This window comes from Phoca vitulina, unplaced genomic scaffold, assembly GCF_004348235.1.
Source record: "Phoca vitulina isolate PV1807 unplaced genomic scaffold, GSC_HSeal_1.0 scaffold2, whole genome shotgun sequence".
Taxonomy (NCBI): domain Eukaryota; kingdom Metazoa; phylum Chordata; class Mammalia; order Carnivora; family Phocidae; genus Phoca; species Phoca vitulina.
This window is the reverse complement of record NW_022589705.1, coordinates 82849121-82870516: the sequence shown is the minus strand read 5'-3', so window position 1 is coordinate 82870516 and position 21396 is coordinate 82849121. Positions and strand designations below refer to the sequence as shown.

The 21396-nt window shown below is 42.4% G+C and overlaps 1 protein-coding gene across 1 annotated transcript in view; it reads left to right on the top strand.

Annotated features, from left to right (window-relative positions):
* Positions 1-6049: 6049 nt before the first annotated feature.
* CLIC4 (chloride intracellular channel 4) overlaps positions 6050-21396 on the top strand; it is a 70644-nt gene continuing 55297 nt past the window's right edge. The window contains exon 1 of the mRNA XM_032391056.1: positions 6050-6308. Within this exon, the coding sequence (XP_032246947.1) occupies positions 6237-6308 (72 nt within the window). The 5' untranslated portion in view covers positions 6050-6236. The remainder of the gene's footprint in view (positions 6309-21396) is intronic.

The window sequence follows — 21396 nt, the reverse complement described above, 5'->3', positions numbered from 1 at the left end:
TTTCTTTCTTTCTTTCTTTCTTTCTTTCTTTCTTTCTTTCTTTCTTTTTCTTTCTTTCTTCTTTCTTTCTTTCTTTTTAAGATTTTTTTTATTTGAGAGAGAGAGACAGAGAGCACAAGCAGGGGGAGGGGCAGAGGGAGAAGCGGACTCCCCGCTGAGCAGGGAGTCCCATGCTGGGCTCCATCTGGGGTCTCCAGGATCATGACCTGAGCCGAAGGCCAACGCTTTACCAACGGAGCCACCCAGGCGCCCCTGTTTATTTCTTTTTAAAACCAATTTTTGGAGAAGTTATGCATACCCAAGCACAGACTTTTTCAGTTATGAAACCAAACAGTGTAGAATAAACAAAGGGGCACCCCTGTCCCCTGTGAGCCAGTTCTCCTCTTGGGAGATAAATACCCTTAGCAATTTCTTGTGTGTCCTTCCAGAGAAAAATGCATATGTGATGAAAGATGAATTACAGGTTATGAAAAGATGATTCACAGGTGTGCACGTGTGATATACAGGCATGCAAAGATGATACATGGGTATCGCATTAAATTTTGGATTAATATAGAAAGACCTAATATCATAATGATTTTGAGTCTCCTTATCCAAGAATAGATCATGCCTCTCAATTTGTCCAAGCATTTCCAAAGTTTTTTTGTGAATATATATATTCTCTCACATATATATGTTTCTCAAAAGCATAACCATTTTTTTTTTCAAATGGAACGTGTACATGTTATTAAGATGCTTTCCTATTTCTTAAATGTTTTTATATTTTTGGTCACTTTTAATAAATGAGATGTTTTGTTCCATTACAATTTAAAAGATGGTAGGGGTTTGTATACAGAAAGACACTGATTTCTAAGAGAATATTAACTTAGTATCTCATCGCTTTTGTGAGGTCTTGTATTGTTGGTGATAGATTTCCAGCTGGTTTTCTCTGGAAGTAATGTTGAAGACAGCCAACCCAGTAGATCCTGTGAGCATGTTAATAAATTCTTTTCGATATGAATAATGGCCTCTCACATCTGTGTAAACTTTCCCTTCCTTCCCTGATTCCACATAAGCCTCTGACACTTGGCAGAAGAAGAAACTGAGGCTTAATAAGGTGGAACAATTTGCCCAAACTAGTGAGCGACAGAGGTGGAATTTGAACCAAGGCCTGTGATGCAACGTCTTTTGACCTCAGGATCACGAGGCAAAGGAGAAATTGAGTTGAGGAGGGGTTTGTGCAGAAGAAGCAGAAGATGACAGTTTTTGAATGTCTACACTGTGTTAAAAACTTTACCATTTTAAAAATTTGATTTGATTTTTTTTTAAGTAATCTCTATGCCCAACGTGGGGCTCAAACTCACAACCCTGAGATCAAGAGTCACATGCTCTACTGACCAAGCCAGCCAGGTGCCTCTCTGTGCCATCTTTTTTAAACACTCATAAGAACCCTTCAAGACCAGCACTATGAGCAGATGGATGGCCAGGGTATGGGCAATACGGATGAAGAGATCTGGGTTTGATTATTGGCTCTGCCACTTACCGGATGTGTGACCCTAGGCAAACTGCTTAACCTCTCTGAACCTTTCTCCACTGTACCCTTGTTTCAAATGGTACCTGGATGGGTCCTTTTTCTAATGAAGGTTCATCTACTGGGGCTTGTGGCCAGGAGGAACATGTTAGTCCTTGGACCCACACACTGGAACTCTATCCCAAGGGCCTAGAAAAGCTGAACTGAAATGTGTCTCCAGCTTCTGTGTTTGATTCTTCCAGGGGAGCCCAGATCTATCTATAGGGAGGCTGGAAAGGTTGGTGCTCCTATGGACACAGCATTCAGGTTAAACTTTAGCCAGAATTATGGCTAAGTCACAATTAGCAAGATTTTATAGGACCTAATTCACATCAATGGGGACAGAGTTGAAATTCAAAGCTGCGTTGGGATTTTCCATAGCTGGGTTGACTGGCATCACCAAAGAATAACTGAACGCCTATAATATGTGCAGTGAGAGAAACAACAATATGAACTTAGGAAATGGGAAGTTAAAAGGCAATGTTTGAAATTTATTTTATTTATTCTTTCACTTAGTCTGATTATTATTATCCTATATAATGCGGCCAGGCACTGAGTTAAGCATAGTAGAGCATATATAATAACTAATGTGTATTGAGCACGTAGTATATGCTGGGCACAGTGTTAAGTGCTTTACATTTATTAACCTGTATAATCTCCATCACAAGCCTGTGAGGTAGGTATTGTAATTATCATCACTTTGCATGAGGAAACCGAAGGTACAGAGAAGGTAACTTACTTGAAATCACATGGCTGGGAAGTGAAATATTTAGCTCAGGTAAGGATGTATATGACAAGTTTCCCAGTGCTCCAGGAATCTCATAGAATACCAGGGCAGAACACATTGATATGAATAGTAATCATAGCTAATATTTATTAAATGCTTCTTATTAAATGCTTAATGCAGATATTATCTCATTTAATCCTCACAGTGACTTTATGAGTTAGGTTCTCTTTTATTGCCTGCTGTAGTGATGAGGGAACGTACTTGAGTAACTCACCCAAGCTGGGGTTGGAAAACAGGCAGTCTATACCAGTGAAGCCCACACTGAGAACTGCAACACCACCCTGACCTTGACCTTGATGGGTGGTGGTGTAGAATCCAGACCAATGCAACAGTGGAAAGACGCTCCATGGAGCGGGGGAATTTATGAGTGTGCTTTGAAGGCTGAGTAGGAGCCTACCTTTTCCCATACCACTTAGTGGACAGTGTAGCCGAGAGATAACCGTGGGTTCGAATCGCAGCCCCACCATCTTCCCAGCTGAACGGCTTCTGTTTATCCCCTCTGACCCTGTTTTCTTAATTGTAAAATGGGGACAATGAAAACTATTCCTCTGACACCCCCTGAGGAATAGATATGATTGGTTCAGGAAACAACCAGCTAGCTGTGGGGCATGTAATGTGGGACAGTGGTCAAGCTGATGCACACATGGGTACGATATCAACAGTCCCTACAGAGCACTTACCACACACCAGGCACCATTCCAAGCACTTAACATAGATTCACTGACCAATGATCTTATCAAATAGGTACAATTTTGAGGTCCATTTTATAGATAAGAGATGGTAGCCCAGAGAGACTGAATAAGTTATGCCGAGCTAGGAAATGACAGAGTGGAAACCAGGCAGTCTGGCCCCAGAGTGCATGTGCATAGCACCTCTCTACTGCCTCAGTTGTAGAAAGTGGGGTTGAGACTCTCGGCCAGCAGCGCCACATAATCAAGAGTGGGAGGAGGGAAGTGTGTCATTAGGGGAAGCTTTTTGGAGGCGCCATCTTGTCCTTTGGAAAACCTGACTCCTTGGCAAGTGGCAATCATAACACACACAAAGCACCTGGCTTCTCAGACCAGGAAAGCAGGACCCTCCAGAGTATGTCCGGGGTACAGGAAACCATAGCGTAAACACGGCTCGTTCACCCATTCCATAAGTTTTTATTGTGTACCATGAGCAGTTCCACGAGCTGGAAATATAGCCATGAGCAAAATCAAACAAAAATCTCTGCTCTCATAGAGTTGATGTTCTAGTGCGGGGAGACAGACAAGATGCAAATAAATAAGTAGACTATATGACCGAGGGTGGTGGTATAGAGAGAGATAAAATGGAGGGTGGAATGACCTATAACAGCTTGCACTGTCAGATAGGATGGTATTTGGGAGATCTCTCAGAGTGTTTGGCCTGTTGAAGGAGTAGCAAGGAGATGGGTGTGGCTGGGGTAGAGAGCAAAGGGGAGAGCAGTTAAGATGAGGTCAGAAGGGTGTGGGGGGAGGTGGGAAGGAGAATGCATCTCCACCCGTCTTTAAAGTTGGTGTGTGTGCTATAGAAACAAACATGAGTTTAGAATGCAAACTATGCATACATTTCACAGTTGGAAAATGAGACTTGAGCACAAGGTGCTCATGGAGCCTCCCCGGCATAAACATCCCAACTCACCCCCTCTCTGCCCATCCCTGTGAGCCCATGGGGTTGAAAGTGGGAACACCAGGTATGAGTGACTGTGACCAGGTTTCTAAGCACCGGCTTGGGGTCTGAGCCTTGGAGACCACCACTGCCTCGGCGTTCCGAGGAGGAGAATGTCTGGTTTCCTTACAGCTAAGATCTGAGTGTAGTCAGGGAGGTCTCAAGAGCCCTACTTCCAGGCTTTCCCCATCTCCTTATCCTGGTGCTGGGAGGCCAGTACGTGACCCGCAACAGACACCACAGGGAATGTTCGCCGATTCAAACTGAATTCGATAAACCCTCAGGCACACCTGGGAGAATAGGATGCCTGGAAATATTCCTCAGCTCCAGGGCCAGTTTGGGGCCTTCTTTGAGGTTTCATTTGATCGTTTTAGACTTGGATTTGCTTTGAACCGGTTGACCACTTTGGTTGCTTTTCAGGCAGGGTGGAGGGGGTGGCTGGAAGGGAACTTTGGTTCAGTTCATAATTTCGTGAAAAACTAACACTGAGTTCAGTTCAGAGTCCAGACAAGCACTTCAGTTTGTTTTAGGTGTTAAGTCCCTACCTGGGGGGCAGCCCCCTGGTGTTTCTTTCTTTTCAACAAATAAGCTAGTCACAGAGGGAGTTGAATATGACGTCATCCTACCCTATAGGGGTGAACGGGGACGGTACAAGTCTCAGGGCAGAGCTAACAGCCATCACCGACTGAGTGGCATTTGCCGTAAGGCAGAGACTGGTAAGAGCGCCCCACCCGCCATAATGAAACAGGCTTAGGGGTTTCAGGACTTCATCTGACTCTGGACACTGTCTCTTTCACAGAGTCCCTACAAGAATATTTGAGCAACTTGCTATGGTCTGGGAGAGGAAGAAGCTGCAGGTTTCACAGTATTTTCATGCATACATTCAATTTGTTCAAACTGAAATGTGTTAATACACTAAGGATGTCGAGAGACAAACCTACGACTGACCTCCATCATTCAACTGAACCTGGGAAGTGGGGAAAAGTTGTGAGTCAAGTATTACCGAAAGTCAGAAGAGGGAACAAGTAACTCTTTCCGAGCGGGGGGTGGGGGGGGGCTGGTGATATTTGCTCCAGGCATTCAGCAGTAGCAAACCTAGACTAGGTACCCACCTCCTGCCTGGCTCAAAGGATCACAGTCCCTGTCTTTGGGGCCGAAAACCCAGGACAGTTTTTCCGGTTTAAGGACCACCTGTATCAAAATTGTCCTGATGCTTGTTAAAATGTGAATTTCCCCTTTCCCCAGAGAAGGGGAATTAGATGGATAAAGCGGGGCTGGGTGTAGCACCCAGGTGATTCTGATGCACATTCGAGTTGGCCAGGTGAGTGGGGGTAAGAAATCAGTCCAGGCAGGAGGAACAGCATGGAAATAGCTTGGGAATCCTTCCTAGCCTTCAGGCACTGGGGTTGCAGCTCAAGACTGTAGGCTCTAGGAGAGGGATCGTGTCCGTGCTGTTTACCACCCGGGGCCTGAAACACACGAGGGCTTCATAAATATTTGTCAATATGCTGGCTCCAAGAGAGAAGTGACAGGAGAGTCAAAGAAAAAAGGAAGAAGTCAAAGGAGGAAAAAAAGGTGTTTCTAAGGGGATGAAAACTTTCCAAAAAGTCCCTCCGGAAGGCAGCTCCGCCTAGCAGAGGGAGTTGGGGAGGTGGCCGCTGCGGAAAAGGGCTGAGTCCAGTGGGCTGCAGCGGGGGGACAGAGCGGGAGGCGCCTCCTCTCCTCCCCAGGCCAGCCGAAGGCATGAGGTCACCGGGCAGGGCGCCAGCAGCAGCTGCTGCGAGGACGCGCCCGCGCCGCGGCGGGAGGCGGTGTCAGGCTCCGGCCCCCGGGGGAATTTCCCTCCCGCCCCCTCGGGAGGCGTGGCTCGGAGTCCCGCCCACCCACTGCCCGAGCCTGAGCTTCTCCACCGCCCCCGCCCGAAGCCACACCCCCCGAGCTTCGTCCTCCCCGTTTCCTCCAGGGTCCCGAGACGCAGGGCCTTGGCCACGCCCCCGACGAGGCCCCGCCCCGGGCCCCGCCCCGCGGCTTGAAGTGGCTCGGGCTGGGGCCGCCTCCGAGTCGCGCGCGGGGCGTGGGGCAGTGCTGGGCGGGCGAGGCTGAGGCGAGCTCGACGCCGGGACTGTCCAGGGAGGCGCAGCGCAGCGCGGCGGGAACCCTCAGCCGGAGCAGCCCCGGAGCAGGAGCAGCCGCCGCCGCCGCCGTCCACGGAGCGCAGCCGAACCGGTCATGGCGTTGTCGATGCCGCTGAATGGGCTGAAGGAGGAGGACAAAGAGCCTGTCATCGAGCTCTTCGTCAAGGTAAGCGCTCGCCCGCCGTCCCGCCGCGCTGAGCCCCCGGCGTCCGCCCGGCCGGCCGTAGGGGGGCGGCGTCCCTGCGCCCCGGGCGCTCCTCGGCCCCGGCGCCCCCGCTGCGCCCTCGCGCGGCGCCCGCCCCACCCCGGCCCAGAGACGCTGCTCCCGCGCCCCCGGCCCATTGTCTCGGGCCCACCCGCGCCTTCCCGCCGCCCAGGCCGGTTGAGGGAGCCGGGGCGGGACCGGGACCCCCGGCAGCCGGCACGCGGAGCGGCGGTCACCGCCTCCAGCTGCGCGGGTTCCGGCGGCCGCCAGACCGTCGTCCCGCGTCGGGGTGGGACGCGCCGCTGCCCGCAGGACCCGGGCGGGGGTGGGCCCCGTCACCCCCCGCCCCGCTCCCGCCCTGGCGCCCGCCCCACCCCACCCTCACCTCCGAGTCTCCCCGGCCGGGACCGAAACCTCTCAGTCGGGAGATGATGAACCCAACTTCTTGGAACGCTTTGTCAACGAGCATTTCGCTTCCCGCTGGCGTGAAACTCTAACTTTAATTTTCGATGCGATCTTAAAAAAATTTTTTTTTTTTAAAAAGCAGACATTCCAGGGCTTCCGGGAAAGACCGAGATTCCCAACTTGGGTTTTCCTGTCTTAGGTAGTTTACCACCATCTGGGTTTCTTGTTTCTCAAACTCGGAGTGGTTTGTATGATGCAACATTTTGGCTGCTCCCTTCGGTGTTGCTGCCTCGGGAAAGATTATGTGTGCCCTTTTGTTTTGAAAGAAAAACTGATGAGGGAAAGAATTCATAACTTGCTTGGGCTTTAAAGGGTTGATTTTCCCCTTTGGTCTCTTTCCTGGAACTATCTTATTTGCTTACAGATTATACCCCTATCTCTTTCCTATTTTAGTATTTTTCTTTTTAGCAAAGGAGAGAGAAGTTATGAACATCTGGCTCCAGCTGCCTCCCTCAAAACCTCAAAATCCTTGAGATTCTCATAGTCACTTACGCAGGCTTATTCAGGGCTCTGAATTGGAAAGTTAACAGGAATCTAGAACAATTTTGTTCTTTTTTCCCTGAGTTTTTATTTTAAAGAAGGGAAGATACTGAAGGGTGTGTTTGAGAGATGGGAGAGAAGACATGATCAGAACAATGTTTGTTTTAGGACTTTCTTTCAGTTATCGGTGTTAGAAATATTTTGGTGTTAGAAACATTTGGTTTGGGGAACTGGAACAGCAGACAGGTCTAGAACCCCCAGAATATCTTCAAAGATTCTGTTTGGGTGACAGATACAGTACTGGGAAGTGCAGAGGATGTAGGAAGGAACCTGAAATAAGAGAAAGTAAGATGGGTGGGAGGCAGAAGGGTGGGTCACAGATCAGTGTTCAAAAAATTTTATTGAACTAGGAATAGGAAGGAATTTCCATAAACTCAAAAACAGTGTATCTATTGAAGTTCTAAAAAAAAAAAACAACCAATACTTAATGGTGAAACTTTAGAAGTAGCATTAAATTTAGAATCAGATAAGGATACTATCAGTAATGGTTTCTTTTCAGCCTTGTACTGGAGGTCCTAGCCAATACAACAAGACAAGAAAAAGAAATCAAGTGTATGAATTATAGAGGAAGAGATCAATGCTTAATGCTCTGCCTACTATTATTTTAACCCTTCAATTAGAAGGAGAGGGGCATGGTGCATTGTTTCTCGAACCTGAGTGATTGTATACAGCTTCCCAGTTTTCCATATTTGTGTTGGATGTGTATTATTATTTACTAAATACATCTTGTAGTAATATCTGAAACTGATGAGGTGTGGTGATTATATTTCTCCTGTGCCTAACTATTAAAGTAAAAAATGTTGTGATCCACCTAAAAGCATCCTGCTTACCACTAATTGTAAGTCTTTCTCACGGGGCTTGGTGGCAGAGACCCAGGGTTCAAGTCTCAGTTCTGTACTCAATGGGCAAGTTGTTTTCCTTTTCTGAGACTTATTTTCTTCATTTGTGAAATAAGAGGTGAAATGTTTTCTGCTGCCTTGTGATCCTGCTTAGGTAAAACATTGTACTGATATAAACCAGGAGAGTTGTTTCAAAGGAGAAAAAAAAAAGGGCCAGGTAAATTGTGGTAAAGAGTATTCTTTTTTTTTTTTTTTTTTTTGTTAAAGAGTATTCTGGATTTCTTCTCAAAACCTATTTATGGGAAATGCAAATGGGGGAAGATACCCTGGTAAATATAGTTATTTTGAAAGCAGTGAGGGGGCAGAGGCCATGGTTGTTCAGCATGGTATGTTAAACAGTGTTAATTATTCTGCCAAGAGGTATCTGAGTGTGTAGCCAAAAACTATTATATACACTTAAAGCATATGAGTGAAAAGGATGTTGAGCTTCCCTGTTTAGGTAGCTTTAAATTTAAGAGAAATAGACCAGGACCTTACTAAGTAGTGTGACTGGACTCACAGCTACGTTGCCTTCCTGGTGAGTGTTGTTTTTGGAGTTCTCTGCGCCTGAGTCCAGCGGCTCCCCATCACCTGGATAAGTGCAGTTCTCCATTTGTGTTTGTTTACCCCAACACCCAGAGGGTAGGGCACCCTTCCGATAGTAAAAGAAGCTTACAAAGGCAGTCATCCTCAACAGTGGGAATGCCTTCTTCCCTCACCAAGAGTGGCCTGGTAGGTGTATATATTTTGATATACCAGCTCTAGTTGGGAACCACTAACCAATAGGGTGAAATTCAGATCCTTTAGCAAGGGCATAAGCTTCTTTATAATTTTAATTTATAATTAAAATTTGTGGTCCACTTCGTTCACTTACTAGTTGTGTGTCCCAGGACACAATACTTAAACCTCTCCGTACCTCATCTGTACGGTTAGGATATTAATAGCCCAAGCTCATAGGAATAAATTAGTTGGTATATGGAGCATGTCATAAGAACAGTTTCTGATACACAGAAAATAGATACTAAGTGTGTGTCCTTTTGTATGTACATATTTATATGCATATCTCCCCTTCTAGGTAGACAGTTCCATGAAGGTAAAGTCTGTATGTTCTTCTAAGTGCCTGGAAAATAAGAGGGTACCATATGTTTAAAATGAGATTTGTTTCCTTTTTTCTTAGCACTTTGCTGTTTATATATATGTGTGACATGCTTTGGAATTGGGAACTACTTACTTAGGTCCTCATAGTCTGAGTCTCAAACCTTGGTCCTTTGCTTCTAAAACCCTGTGTGGTTTTATCTACCTACTTTACCCTCCCTCCAGTTGGTAGTACTTCTAGTCTTTTCTTGTACCTGCCATATTTTCCATCAATATTTCTTCTTGGCCGTGTTTAGAATTTGGGAACCAAGATTTCTGTGCTAAGTAAAAATTATTGAACCACACAATGAGAGAAATTGAAAATGACTGTCGTTTTTTTCTCTGGCTTGTATAAACCCAGCTCTTGTTGACGCTGCTGACTCCCCAGCCCCTACTGGTAGCTTTGGTATGATGCGATGGTATTTCTGATCTTAGCGTAGAAGGAATCCCTTTGTAGAGTTTAGTTTTATGGGCTGGAATTTATTTATTTATTTAACGATTTATTTATTTGAGAGAGAGACAGGGAGAGGGACGGGGGAGAGGGAAAAAAAGAGAAGCTGACTGCCTGCTGAGAGCAGAGCCCTACTTGGGACTCCATCCCATGACCCTAAGGTCACCACCCCAGCCAAAACCAAAGAGTGGGGATGCTCAACTGACTGAGCCACCCAGGCGCCCGTTATGGGCTGGAATTTAAACTTGTTGGTGCATGATTTTGAACCAGGACAATCCCTGTTGGCAGTGGTCACTAAACTGCTGGGATTGGGGTGGTGGTTGTAAAAAATTAGTCTGGTGCAGGGTGGCGTAACACACAAGAATAACTGTTTCTTTGGAGATATTTGGCAGGATTTCCAGTGTGCATGGACCCTGGAGCCAGACTGCTTGGCTTGACTCTGGCTTCAAGTAGTGTGTCAGGCAAGTTTCTTAAGCTCTTAGCACCTCAATTTCCTGACCTCTAATATCAGGATAATAATAATAACAACAATTTTATAGGGTTGCTGAGGGGATTAGCTGCTAATCTGTATGTATTAATTAGGGTAGTTTGAGGTGCTTTAATAAATAATTCACCCCAAACAATGATTCAAACAAGATGGAAGTTTATTTCCTTTCTCACTTAGCAGTCCAGGGAGCGTGTTTTAGACATTGGGGTGGCATTCTTTCTTAGTCATACAGGGACCAAAGTGTTAACAACTTGTTTTTCCAGCAGTCTCCAGAGCATTGAACTCCCCTAAGCTGTCAAAGCTGGTGGCTGGGAAGTCGTTTATAGCCAGTGGGAGGTGGAGTATATGTAGGAGGCACATGTCTCTTAAGGGCCCTAACCCAGAAATTCTGCCTGTCACTTCCTTTCTCATTCGACTGGGAAGAACTTGATCACATGGCTTCTTCTAATTGCAAGGAAGGCTGGGAAATGTGATCTAGCCATACACCATTCTATGGAAAGCATTGGGAATAGGGCTTGGCACACAGTAAAGACTTATTTTTTTGTTGATGACAATATATTATTCTTTTTTTTTAAATGACAGTATATTATTTTTTTTTTAAGATTTTATTTATTTGATAGAGAGAGAGACAGCGAGAGACGGAACACAAGCAAGGGGAGTGGGAGAGGGAGAAGCAGGCTTCCCGTGGAGCAGGGAGCCCGATGCAGAGCTTGATCCCAGGACCCTGGGATCATGACCTGAGCCGAAGGCAGACTCTTAATGACTGAGCCACCCAGGTGCCCCAACAGTATATTATTCTTAAATGTAGGCTTCATTAATAGGATTCAGGGGATTCTGTAAATCCTTGAAATTACATAAAAAATCCTATGTGAGTCTTTTTTTTTCTGGGGATTCCTGACACAGGTTTAAGAACCATTGCTCTTTAAAAAGTAAATGGTGGAGTTCTGATTGTCAAGCATAATTCATATAAGCAAGGTGTAAAAGAAGGGTTTGGGCTAGATCATCATTAAGGTCACTTCCATCTGATTATCTGTGACTTAAAGCATTTATTGGAATGAATTAAGTGCCCAGTACTGAACTAGGTACTATGGGAGTTATAAGAAATTGTTAAACATTTCCTATACTTAGGTTTATAAATTTTATTGGAAAGAAAACAACAACACAAGATGGTACATGCTTAAGGAGTCAAGTGTAATTCATATTAAGCTAAGAGATGGGGGAAAGATGGAAGTAGATTTGGACTTGACCTTAAAAAAGTGGGTAGAATAGGTGGATTGGGAATAGCCAAGAATGGGAGTGTTAGGTTTTTGTTTTTTTTAATATTTTATTTATTTGACAGAGAGGGAGGGAGAGAGGGGAATGTTAGTTTTGACATTATTTGTAAACTCATTATTCGGGAAATAGTAGATAGATTGATACTTTTGAAAGAAGGAGCCAGGAATGATTCAACTCCATAGTGCCAAGGAGACAAGTTATTTAAAAGTTGAGGTTGAGACTTTTCAAACCTTACTTAGGTTTTTGCTGAGACATACAATTTTCCCAGCCTCGTTTGTTCTCCTAACACTTCCCTATGTTTTGGATTGCTGTCTACTCAACAGCTTCTCCGTGGCATTTGGGAGGGTGCAGTTGTATCACAGAGAAGGGCAAACTGTCAACTATTTTGCCAGTATAAAGTGAGTTCTGTATATTTTGTATCAAGGGCAGCTTTCAACCTCCTTTTTTAACACAAATGAAATACATTTTCTATAGGAAGTGATGCTGGGAACTTTGTTCTTAAAATTGAACAAAACGAATTCAACATTAAGACAGTGTTACCTTGGCTCTAATTGGTTTGACATTCCTTTGAGGTTTCCAGAGAGGAAAATTCAGGAGATAAAAATGAATGTAAAATGTGACGTTAGTGGGAACTCTATTCTTTCTACATGTCTCACCTATTCCTGAGGTCCTACTAGTGCTACTCTTTGTAAGGGCCAAGGTCACGATTTTGGTTAACTGTAAAATTCTGAGAGAAAGGGACCCCAGGCGGGGCTGCTGAGGTAGGGGACTGAATCAATGAGAAGCCTGACACAATATGAATAATGATAGGAAAGAGGCAGTGGGGAGGACCTGGCTGTCCCTGAAAATTACAGTTGGTTTGAAAGGATGCTCACAGAGATGCTGAGAAGCCAGTAAAAGGATGATGAGCAAGACTTTCCCACTTCCTGCTTCATTAGTACTGTGGATCCTCAGTGTCAGGTGTCTCCTGGATAGGGAATTAGTGAGTCCATAAAAGGGAAATGTGTTAGGCCGGCTGGAAAGTGTGATTAAAGCATTAATTAAGATTTAGATCAAGTAGGGGTAAGTTAAGATGAGTTTACCCATTTTAGAGACTCTTGTAGAGAATGGAAAGGGAGTTTCTGAAGGAAGATTACATCATTACAAACCTTCCAAGTATGAATTAACAGGAATCTAAATTTAATTCAGGGTATCAGTTTGTGAGTTCTCTTGGAACTTTTAATCCTGTTGTCTTTTTTTGGACTTGGCTTTTATTCCTCAGTGCTCAGTACTTAGTATTGGTATAAGGAATATCAATTAGCCTTGTTTGGTTTCTGTTTTTTCTTCCCATTTATTTATTTATTTACTTTATTATTTTATTTTATTTTTTTTAAAGATTTTATTTATTTGACAGAGAGAGGGTACAAGCAGGGGGAGTGGCAGGCAGAGGGAGAGGGAGAAGCAGGCTCCTGACCCTGGGATCATGACCTGAGCCAAAGGCAGACGCTTAACTGTCTGAGCCACCCAGGCGCCCCTCCCCTTTATTTAAAACCAGAAGACTGTATTAGTCTAAATTTATGAAAGTAACAACTTAATGTAGATAAGTAAGACTGTATGTGAAAGTCTACTGATATATATATATATATATATATATATATATGATATTTATGTGGTATTTAAAGTATGTGAGATCCAAGTCTACAGGTAGACTAAGAGTATCTTAAATTTTAATGGTTAATGGTTACTTTGAAGAAGTAACAATATTAGAATCTTAAATTTTAATGGTTTAATGGTTACTTTGAAGAAGTAACAATATTAGAACCAGGGCCAGATATTGACCTGAGTTTATTGTGCATATATTTTGTTTCATAGATTTTTGTTTTGCCTTTTTTTTTTTAAGAGGCATGTTTTTTGTTTGTTTTTTTAAGATTTCACTTTTTTTTTTTTTTTTAAGAGGGAGGGAGAGAGAGCGGGGTAGGGGCAGAAGGAGAGGAGAGAGAGAATCTTAAACAGGCTGGGCTCGATCTCACAACCCTGGAATCATGACCTGAGCCAAAATCAAGAGTCAGCTGCCTAACCAACTGAGCCACCCAGGCACCCTTAAAGGTTTCACTTTTTAAAGTAATCTCTACATCCAATGTGGGGCTTGAACCCAGAACCCTGAGATCAAGAGTCACATGCTCCACCGACTGAGCCAGCCAAGAAGCCAGGCAAAAGGAAGCCCCTTTTTTCTTTCCCTTTCTTTTCTTTTCTTTCTTTCTTTTTTTTGTTCTTCTTTTTGCTTTTCTTGAAGCTGAAATACAATGTGGCTCTAAGTAAGGAGCATACCCCCCTTTTTCTTTTTGTGATAAAATTATTCCAACTTTACATGTGCAATAACTCATCCTTATGAAAAGGATTTCGTTCTCATTATAGTAGCGTTGTAAACATGTCAATCGTCTGTGATAATTTAAGTATTGGATTTTACCACCACACCGCATAGCTAATTATTTGTATCTGTGAGAGAAGAAAGAGAATCTGAGCAAACACTGGAGACTAGAAAAGCTGAAGTAATTAAGAACTTTTAAGGATATGTGAGTTCTTCGCTTGTTTTGCTCTGCTAACAGCTAGTTCCTTTATTTTGGAGGTGGAGACTGGGTGGTAGGTGACTAGAGGGAAAGTTCATTGAAAACTGAAGACAAACTGAAGTGGGCTGTTGCGCTGCTAAGAAAGCTGCCAGAGCTGTAGCCATGACAGCTGCTGGACTAACAGGCTAATGGGAGAAAAAGAAGGTTCAGACTTAGGAAGTGAAATTTTGGCCTTGAACATACAAATGCCCGAGATGGAATTGAAAAATTTTCAAAGAAATAAACTTAGGAAGAGTGTGCAGTTTTCTATTACTTGATGTTCTCATTTACAGCATATTTTAGTTAACACAGAGATCCAGAGTTTTGGCTTAGAAATGTTGAAGGTTTGTTGATTCTTCACTGAATGGTGTAAAACCTGTTGCTAGCTATCGGTAACACAAACTTTATTCACATTTTGTAATTGTCCGCAGGACCCTTGGTTACAAATATTCGGTTTTTTAGTCACTTAGCATAAGTAGTATCTAACTTTGGTCTACTTTTATTTAAATATTGGCCCCCAATTTGGAAAGTAATGTCATTTCCTTTCTGCTTCCTAGTATATTCATTTTATATGTAATGGGCTTTTTAAAAAATATGTGTTTTTTCCCCCCAATTATAACAAAGCATATGCATTTATTGTAGACAACCTAGAAAACACACATAAAATAAAATTACTTATAACTCCTCCTTTGGAAATGGCTGCTATTTCTATTTTGTTGTATGTCATAGTCTTTTCTATAAACTTGCATGAATTATTGATGAGAGTATAATATTTTAATGTTCTTCATGACAGCAAAATACTTGGAATGAAAAATGAAGCCCAGTCTAGTATGTAACATGTATTGAGTTGTGAGTTGGTTTAAAGGAAATATACTTTATTTCATTTTTTTCAGAGAAACTCAGATTGTATCTGGATTTATCTTCCTAATGGCACTAAAAGAGCATTTACTCTGTTTGATCTTTGCTGGAAGAAAGCAAGCTTTTTTTTGTTGTTGTTGTGAAATTTGCCAACACCTAGAATTGCTCACAGAATAGATATTGATTAAATGGTTTGAGGTAGGCTGTTCCTTTACGCTCTTGAGGAGAAATCTGTTCTGAAAATCCAAATGATTTTTTAGTATTAATTTTCTCCTTCAATCTTATAGTAGGTTAGAGGATGTAAGATACAATCTTTGTCTAGAAATGGTCTAGCACAGTTTAGGGATATTAATAGAAGCAAATGTTAATTGAATACATTCCATGCAGTAAGTGCTGGGGAGATAAAGAAATAAGAGCAAGTCTCTAGTCTTGGAGGAGCTCACTGTATAGCCTAATGGACAATCAGCAGGTGAGTAAATGAGCCATGGTTGATGGCTTTTTCCTGTATAGTATAGTAACTTTTTGTCTTGTGCTTTTTAAAATCCAGTTAAGGGGCACTTGGGTGGCTCAGTCGGTTGAGCGTCTGACTCTTGAGTTCAGCTCAGGTCATGATCTGAGGGTGGTGAGATTGAGCCCTGAGTCGGGCTCTGTGTAGGGCGTGGAGCCTACCCAAGATTCTCTCTCTCCCTCTCCCTCTGCCCCGCACCTAAAAAAAAAATTCCAGTTGAATTAAGACCTTAAGAAATGACTTATGTGACAGCCTAAATGAACTAATTGACTTAGAGATGAGTGAAATGTTTATGTTGTATGCTGACAGATGAAGGGTAGTTAGTATTATGGAGTCTAAGTATGGTGTATATTATCAGTTGTTTAAAAAAACTTGTATCTTTTCCCTCAATAATTTAGTTGTTGTTAATATTCTGTAATTTTAATCTGTCTAAAATTGATACTTCTTGCCTCAAATGTTAAATGGATCCTGCTTTCTCTAGTTTATTGACTTAGATACAACAACTTGATCTGGCCATCAGAATCTTTCAGATCATGACCCAGACATGTTCCCAGGCTTATCTCCCACAGCAGCTGCACATTTACCCCATATTCTAGCTAGACTCATCCTGAACATGCCCTGTACTTCTCTGCCTTCATGTAAGATTTTTCCTGGTGTTTCCTTCATTTGAAATATCTTTGACTGCTCCAGCCCCTCTCCCACCTCCAATTTCTGACTGCCAGAATAATTATTCTTTTCTCTTTCAGTCATTGAACAAATATCGAGGTAGTGTTGTGGTGGCTTGGCTACAGCGAGGAACAGCGTGGAGTTCATATTCAGGTGGCGGAGGCAAACAAAGTGTATGTCCGCTAGTGATAAGGGCTATGAAGAAAACTGAAGTGTAGGGTAAGGAGTATGGGGAATGGTAGGAGGTGCTGTTTTTGATTTAACAGGACATTTGGATAACCTTGCAGAGAACAGCATATAAGGAGGCATGGTCAGAAGCAGAGGGACCAATTAGGTGTCTATTTAGTAATTCAGGCAAGAGATGGTGGCTTGGGCTAAGGTGTGAAGTAGTCTGATTCTAGATATATTTCTAAGATGGAGATAACAGGATTTCCTGATGTGGAATATGAGAGAAAGAGGAGTCAAAGATAATTCTGAGATTTTCGTTCTGAAGAAATTATAGAATGGTGAAGTTGCTGTTCATTGAGATGGGGAAGGCTGTGGAGAGCTAGTTCTGACGGGGAGGAGATCAGGAGTTGATGTTACATTGAGTATGTTAAGACCTTATGTAATCTCTTGTCTAGTGGGAGAGGCTTATGTTAAAGAAATACACAAATAAAGACAGTATATATTACATTACAGACAAGAACAGGGCATCTTGAGAAGGAATGACAGGAAATCCGATTAAATAGAAGCTGAGTGAGGCATTCTCAGAGAAATGACATTTGGATGAATGGTGATTAGGAGAAGAATGAGGAGAAGAGGATTCCAGGCTGGAGGAATTGATATATGTAAAGGCTGGAAATATTGAACAAATACTTTTGTTTGAGGGTATGCCTGGAATGGAGAGAACAAAACTGAGGTCCAGAGTGAGATATAGATGGGCCACATCATGGAGGTCTTTGTAAGTCATGTGAATTTTATCCTTAGTAAAAAGAGCAGTTCTCAAAATGGTTTAAGCGAGGGAGTGCCATGGCTTGATGTGCACTTTAAGATGAGTAGTCTAGCCACTCTCTGGAAAAGGAACTGGAGAGGAGACGCAAGAGTGGAAACAAGGCAAACTGTATGGAGGCCATTGTAGTTGAGAAAGAGATGATGGTGGTTTGGATTAGGGTGGTGATGGGGAGAAGAGAATGAATTTGAGATAAATTTTGAAGGTGGAGTCAATAGGAAGATACTGAAGGAGATGGGAGTTTCTAATCAGATTCACGGGCTGGTAGCAGTGCCTTTTATTGAGACGGAGGAGGAGCAGACGTGTTCAGGTTTTGACTTGACGAATTTCAGATGACTGAGATGTCAAGTGGTGATGTCTAGGAGCAAGTTGGATATACAGCCTTGATACATATGTATGATATTTATGTGGTATTTGAAGTGTGTGAGATCATGCAGTGGATGAATGAAGAGTAGCAGGGAAAATGCCCAGGACCAAGTTCTGAGGAACTCTCAACACTTAGGGGTGCAACGTTAGAGGAGAAACTGGAGAAGGAGAGCGGGGAGCTGCAATAGGGCAGCGTGGGAAAGAGGAGGACTATAGGAGTGAAGTACCAGAGAAGCCAGGAGAGGCTTTTAAGAAGGGAGTGACCATTTGTGTCAAGTAAGATGAGTGTCTATCTGATTTATCGGCCTGGACGTCATTGGTAGCACTGTAGCGCCCTTGGTGGAATCCTGGTGGGGACGCCAGAGTGGCGTAGGTGCAGGAGTGCGTAGAAGCAAGAGTAGGGGCAACGTGTAAAGCCAACTCTAATGAGAAACTTGGCGATGTAGAAGGGACAGGTTGGTAGCCAGAAGGGGAAACATTTTAAGGGGAGGCATTTTTAAAAATTATGAGCTGAAAGAGCTACAGTGTTGGAAGGAACACTACACCATCCTGTTAGAGGGGAAAATGTTTCCCATGGGAGTCATCATAATTCACTGACTGGGACGTCTTTTTCACTGCGAGGAAGGTCTGTTTTGTGTATATTTAGAGTAGATGTGCTTATTACCACTGACTGATTTTTCTGTTGCATTTCCCAAATGCATGAGATAGAATGAATATATAGAAGAGTATTTCATACTTAATTGAAATAGTATAAACATTTATGGGGTGCTTTCTCTGTGCCAGGCCCTGTGTTAACTGCATTACGTGTCTTAACTCAGGGAAATCGATGCTGAGGGAATATACAGAAGCTTTTTTCTCCCTTGCACAGGGTTGATTCCAGAGAAGGCTGGTGGGAAAAGAAGAGATAAAATGTCATATGCTTGGGGAAAAGCAAATGCTTATTAAATTTACAGAAATCTTTGTACAAGAAGCCAGAGAAATAGAATATGATGCAGATCTCTGGGCTCAGTTCATATTGATTTAGTGCCTCAAGATGGTAATTTTAGATTGAAATGAAGATTTACTTTTTTTTCTTGCGCAATAGAAAAGAGCAAAGGGAAAGTCCACGATTGTGTCCTGTCCCTGAGTGTGTGGCTTGACAGCCAGTGGGATGAAGAGTTGCAGTCACTGTCTTGATGACTCAGCAGAGACTCCTGTGCTAGATCATAGTGCTACCTTGGTATTGCTCGGAAAGGTTCTTTCTATCCTTGGTAGTATTTGGGATTTGAGATCCCAAAGTCAGAGCCAGGGGATGATTGTTGACTTCAAGTATCATTTGTATTCCCTCTGTAGGCACTAAATAGTCTATTTCAGAGTTGAGGATGGTTAGAATTAATATTTCAAGTAGGCAGTTGAGTTGTCATTTGGAAGACTGGATCTTTGTGTTACGTTGTTGTCATGCTGTAGTGGTTAAGAGCGTGGCCTCTGGAGCCATATAGACTGTTTCAATACTGGTACTACCTTTCGCTAGCTGCCTTAGGGTCTTCACTAGGGTAATGGTATCTACTTCTTGGGCTTTTGTAAAGATTAAAAGAGCTAATACAAGAAAGAAAACTTAAGGTCTAGCATATAGTAAGCATTGTTTGCTTATTATTATTCCATGGGCCTCTGGAATGCTGAGTTAAGACTGTATCGGCTCATGGTTAGCTTATTTTATTTTATTTTTATTTTTAAAAGATTTAATTAATTATTTGAGAGAGAGAGCAACAGAGATAGAGAGCATGAGCTGGGAAGAGAGGGAGAAGTAGGCTCCCCACTCAGCAGGGAGCCTGATGCAGGACTCGATCCCAGGACCCTGGGATCATGACCTGAGCGAAGGCAGATGCCTAACCGAATGAGCCACCCAGGCGCCTCTCATGGTTAGTTTATATGTTTAATATATGGGGTTTCAATCTCCAGGATGTTACTAAGAGAAGCATCTGCCAGGCTGCCACTACAAATAAATAGGTGGGGGAACTTACCCTTCTTTATCAGAAGAGCATATTTAGTGTAAAAAAAAAAATCCAAGATTAGACTCCAATTTAATCCTGAATTAAGTGAACCATGATTGTGTTGACACTTTCTAGATAACTAAAGGACATTCAGATTGGACTCTGCCATCTTAAACTCTGCCTCAGCAGCTCTTTCTGGACTAGTAGCTCAAGCTTAAGAGTCTGTTATTAGTAAGAGTGGTTTTCTTTTTTCTTCCTTTCTTTCTTTTTTAGAGCATGAAGAAGTAAAGAGGAGTAATCTGTGGCTTATAGGATCTAGTGGTTCTGTGGAAGTACTTTTTGAATTATGGATTTGGCATAATAGCTTCTTGTGCTACTACATGTTACTATTCCTTGATTTTTGTGGTATAAAGTTGAGCTGGTCATATATTAACTGACATTTATGTAATGCTTTCTTTACGGGAAATACAGACATGTTTAGGAGAGATCAGGTTCTTTCTACTTAATTTGTAGCAGAAGAAATTGAGCTAGTGTAGATTGACAGGTGTTATGCTTAGTAATTTTTAAGGGATTAGAGTAGAGAGAGTTGAAGTCTCCTAATTCTTACTTTATTTCTAGACCCTGAGATTGTTGTTGTTTTAAATTTTTACTTTATACCACAATGGGATGATAATCAAACTTTAAAACTTTAGCATGGCTATAATTGATAAGTGATGTAGGGATCTTAAACTGATTTTAAAACACTTCATTTTATGATGTTTTAAGCTTCTTTTTTTTCTAAAAGATTTTATTTATTTATTTGACAGAGAAATAGCGAGAGTAGGAACACAAGCAGGGGGAATGGGAGAGGGAGAAGCAGGCTTCCCGTGGAGCAGGCATTGGGCTCAATCCAAGGACCCCGGGATCATGACCTGAGCCGAAGGCAGATGCTTAACAATTGAGCCACCCAGGCGCCCCGTGTTTTAAGCTTCTTGAAACTACTTAATTTATTCCTGTATAAAATAGAGTACACTAATACATGAAAATAAAGAGTAAGTTTTTGTTTTTCTGTTAAAGTCAGAATAAGAGTTATAAAATAACAGCATTGCAAGCCTACTCTCTCTGGTCCAGGCACAGTGTGCCAAGCCCTTTACATGTTAGCTAATTTAATCCTCCTATAAACTCTGAAATAGGTACTATGGATGCTATTTTACACGTGAGGCTTAGAGAGGTCATTGCTTGCGTGTGGTCTGGTCGTGGGGCTGGTAAGTAGCACAACTGGGATTTGTACCAAGGTCTTTGTTATCCAGAGCCTAACTCTTAACCACTAAGAGCTTTTTTATTTGTTTATATCCTTTCTTTTATTTGAAGCTCGAATGTTTATCTAATTGTTTTCACTCTTTGCTGTATTCAGTCGCCCTGAAAAATAAAAAATAAGAAACTCTGAGAATGTTTAAGGATATTCCTAAAACATACTAACAATCAGCAACTCCAAATGGTTCGTTAAATGAGTTTGGTTGCTTTCAGTTCTCTTAGTTAGATTTGAAAGGAAACTGTAAAATTTCCATGACCTCACCTCTGTGCATTTTTGGGGCCTGGTTAATTAGTATTTTGTAAAGTTCTTTAAAGGGTTTATTTATAAACTTGTTAAGGAACTTGACTGGAACATCACATATTTGATTTTAGGATTGTTTTACAGTTTGTAAGTGTCAAAGCAGTCCAAGTTTAACAGAAATAACATACCAAATTGTTAATATTTTTCTTTGTGTTCTTTTTTTTTTTTTAGCCTCTCCCTTTAGAGGAGCCTACACTAATCTTTGCATTGTTGATAGAAAAAAAAGCAAGGAAGTTTCTTTTTGTGGAGAGAGGAAATGGCTGTTAGTTCGGGACTTTATC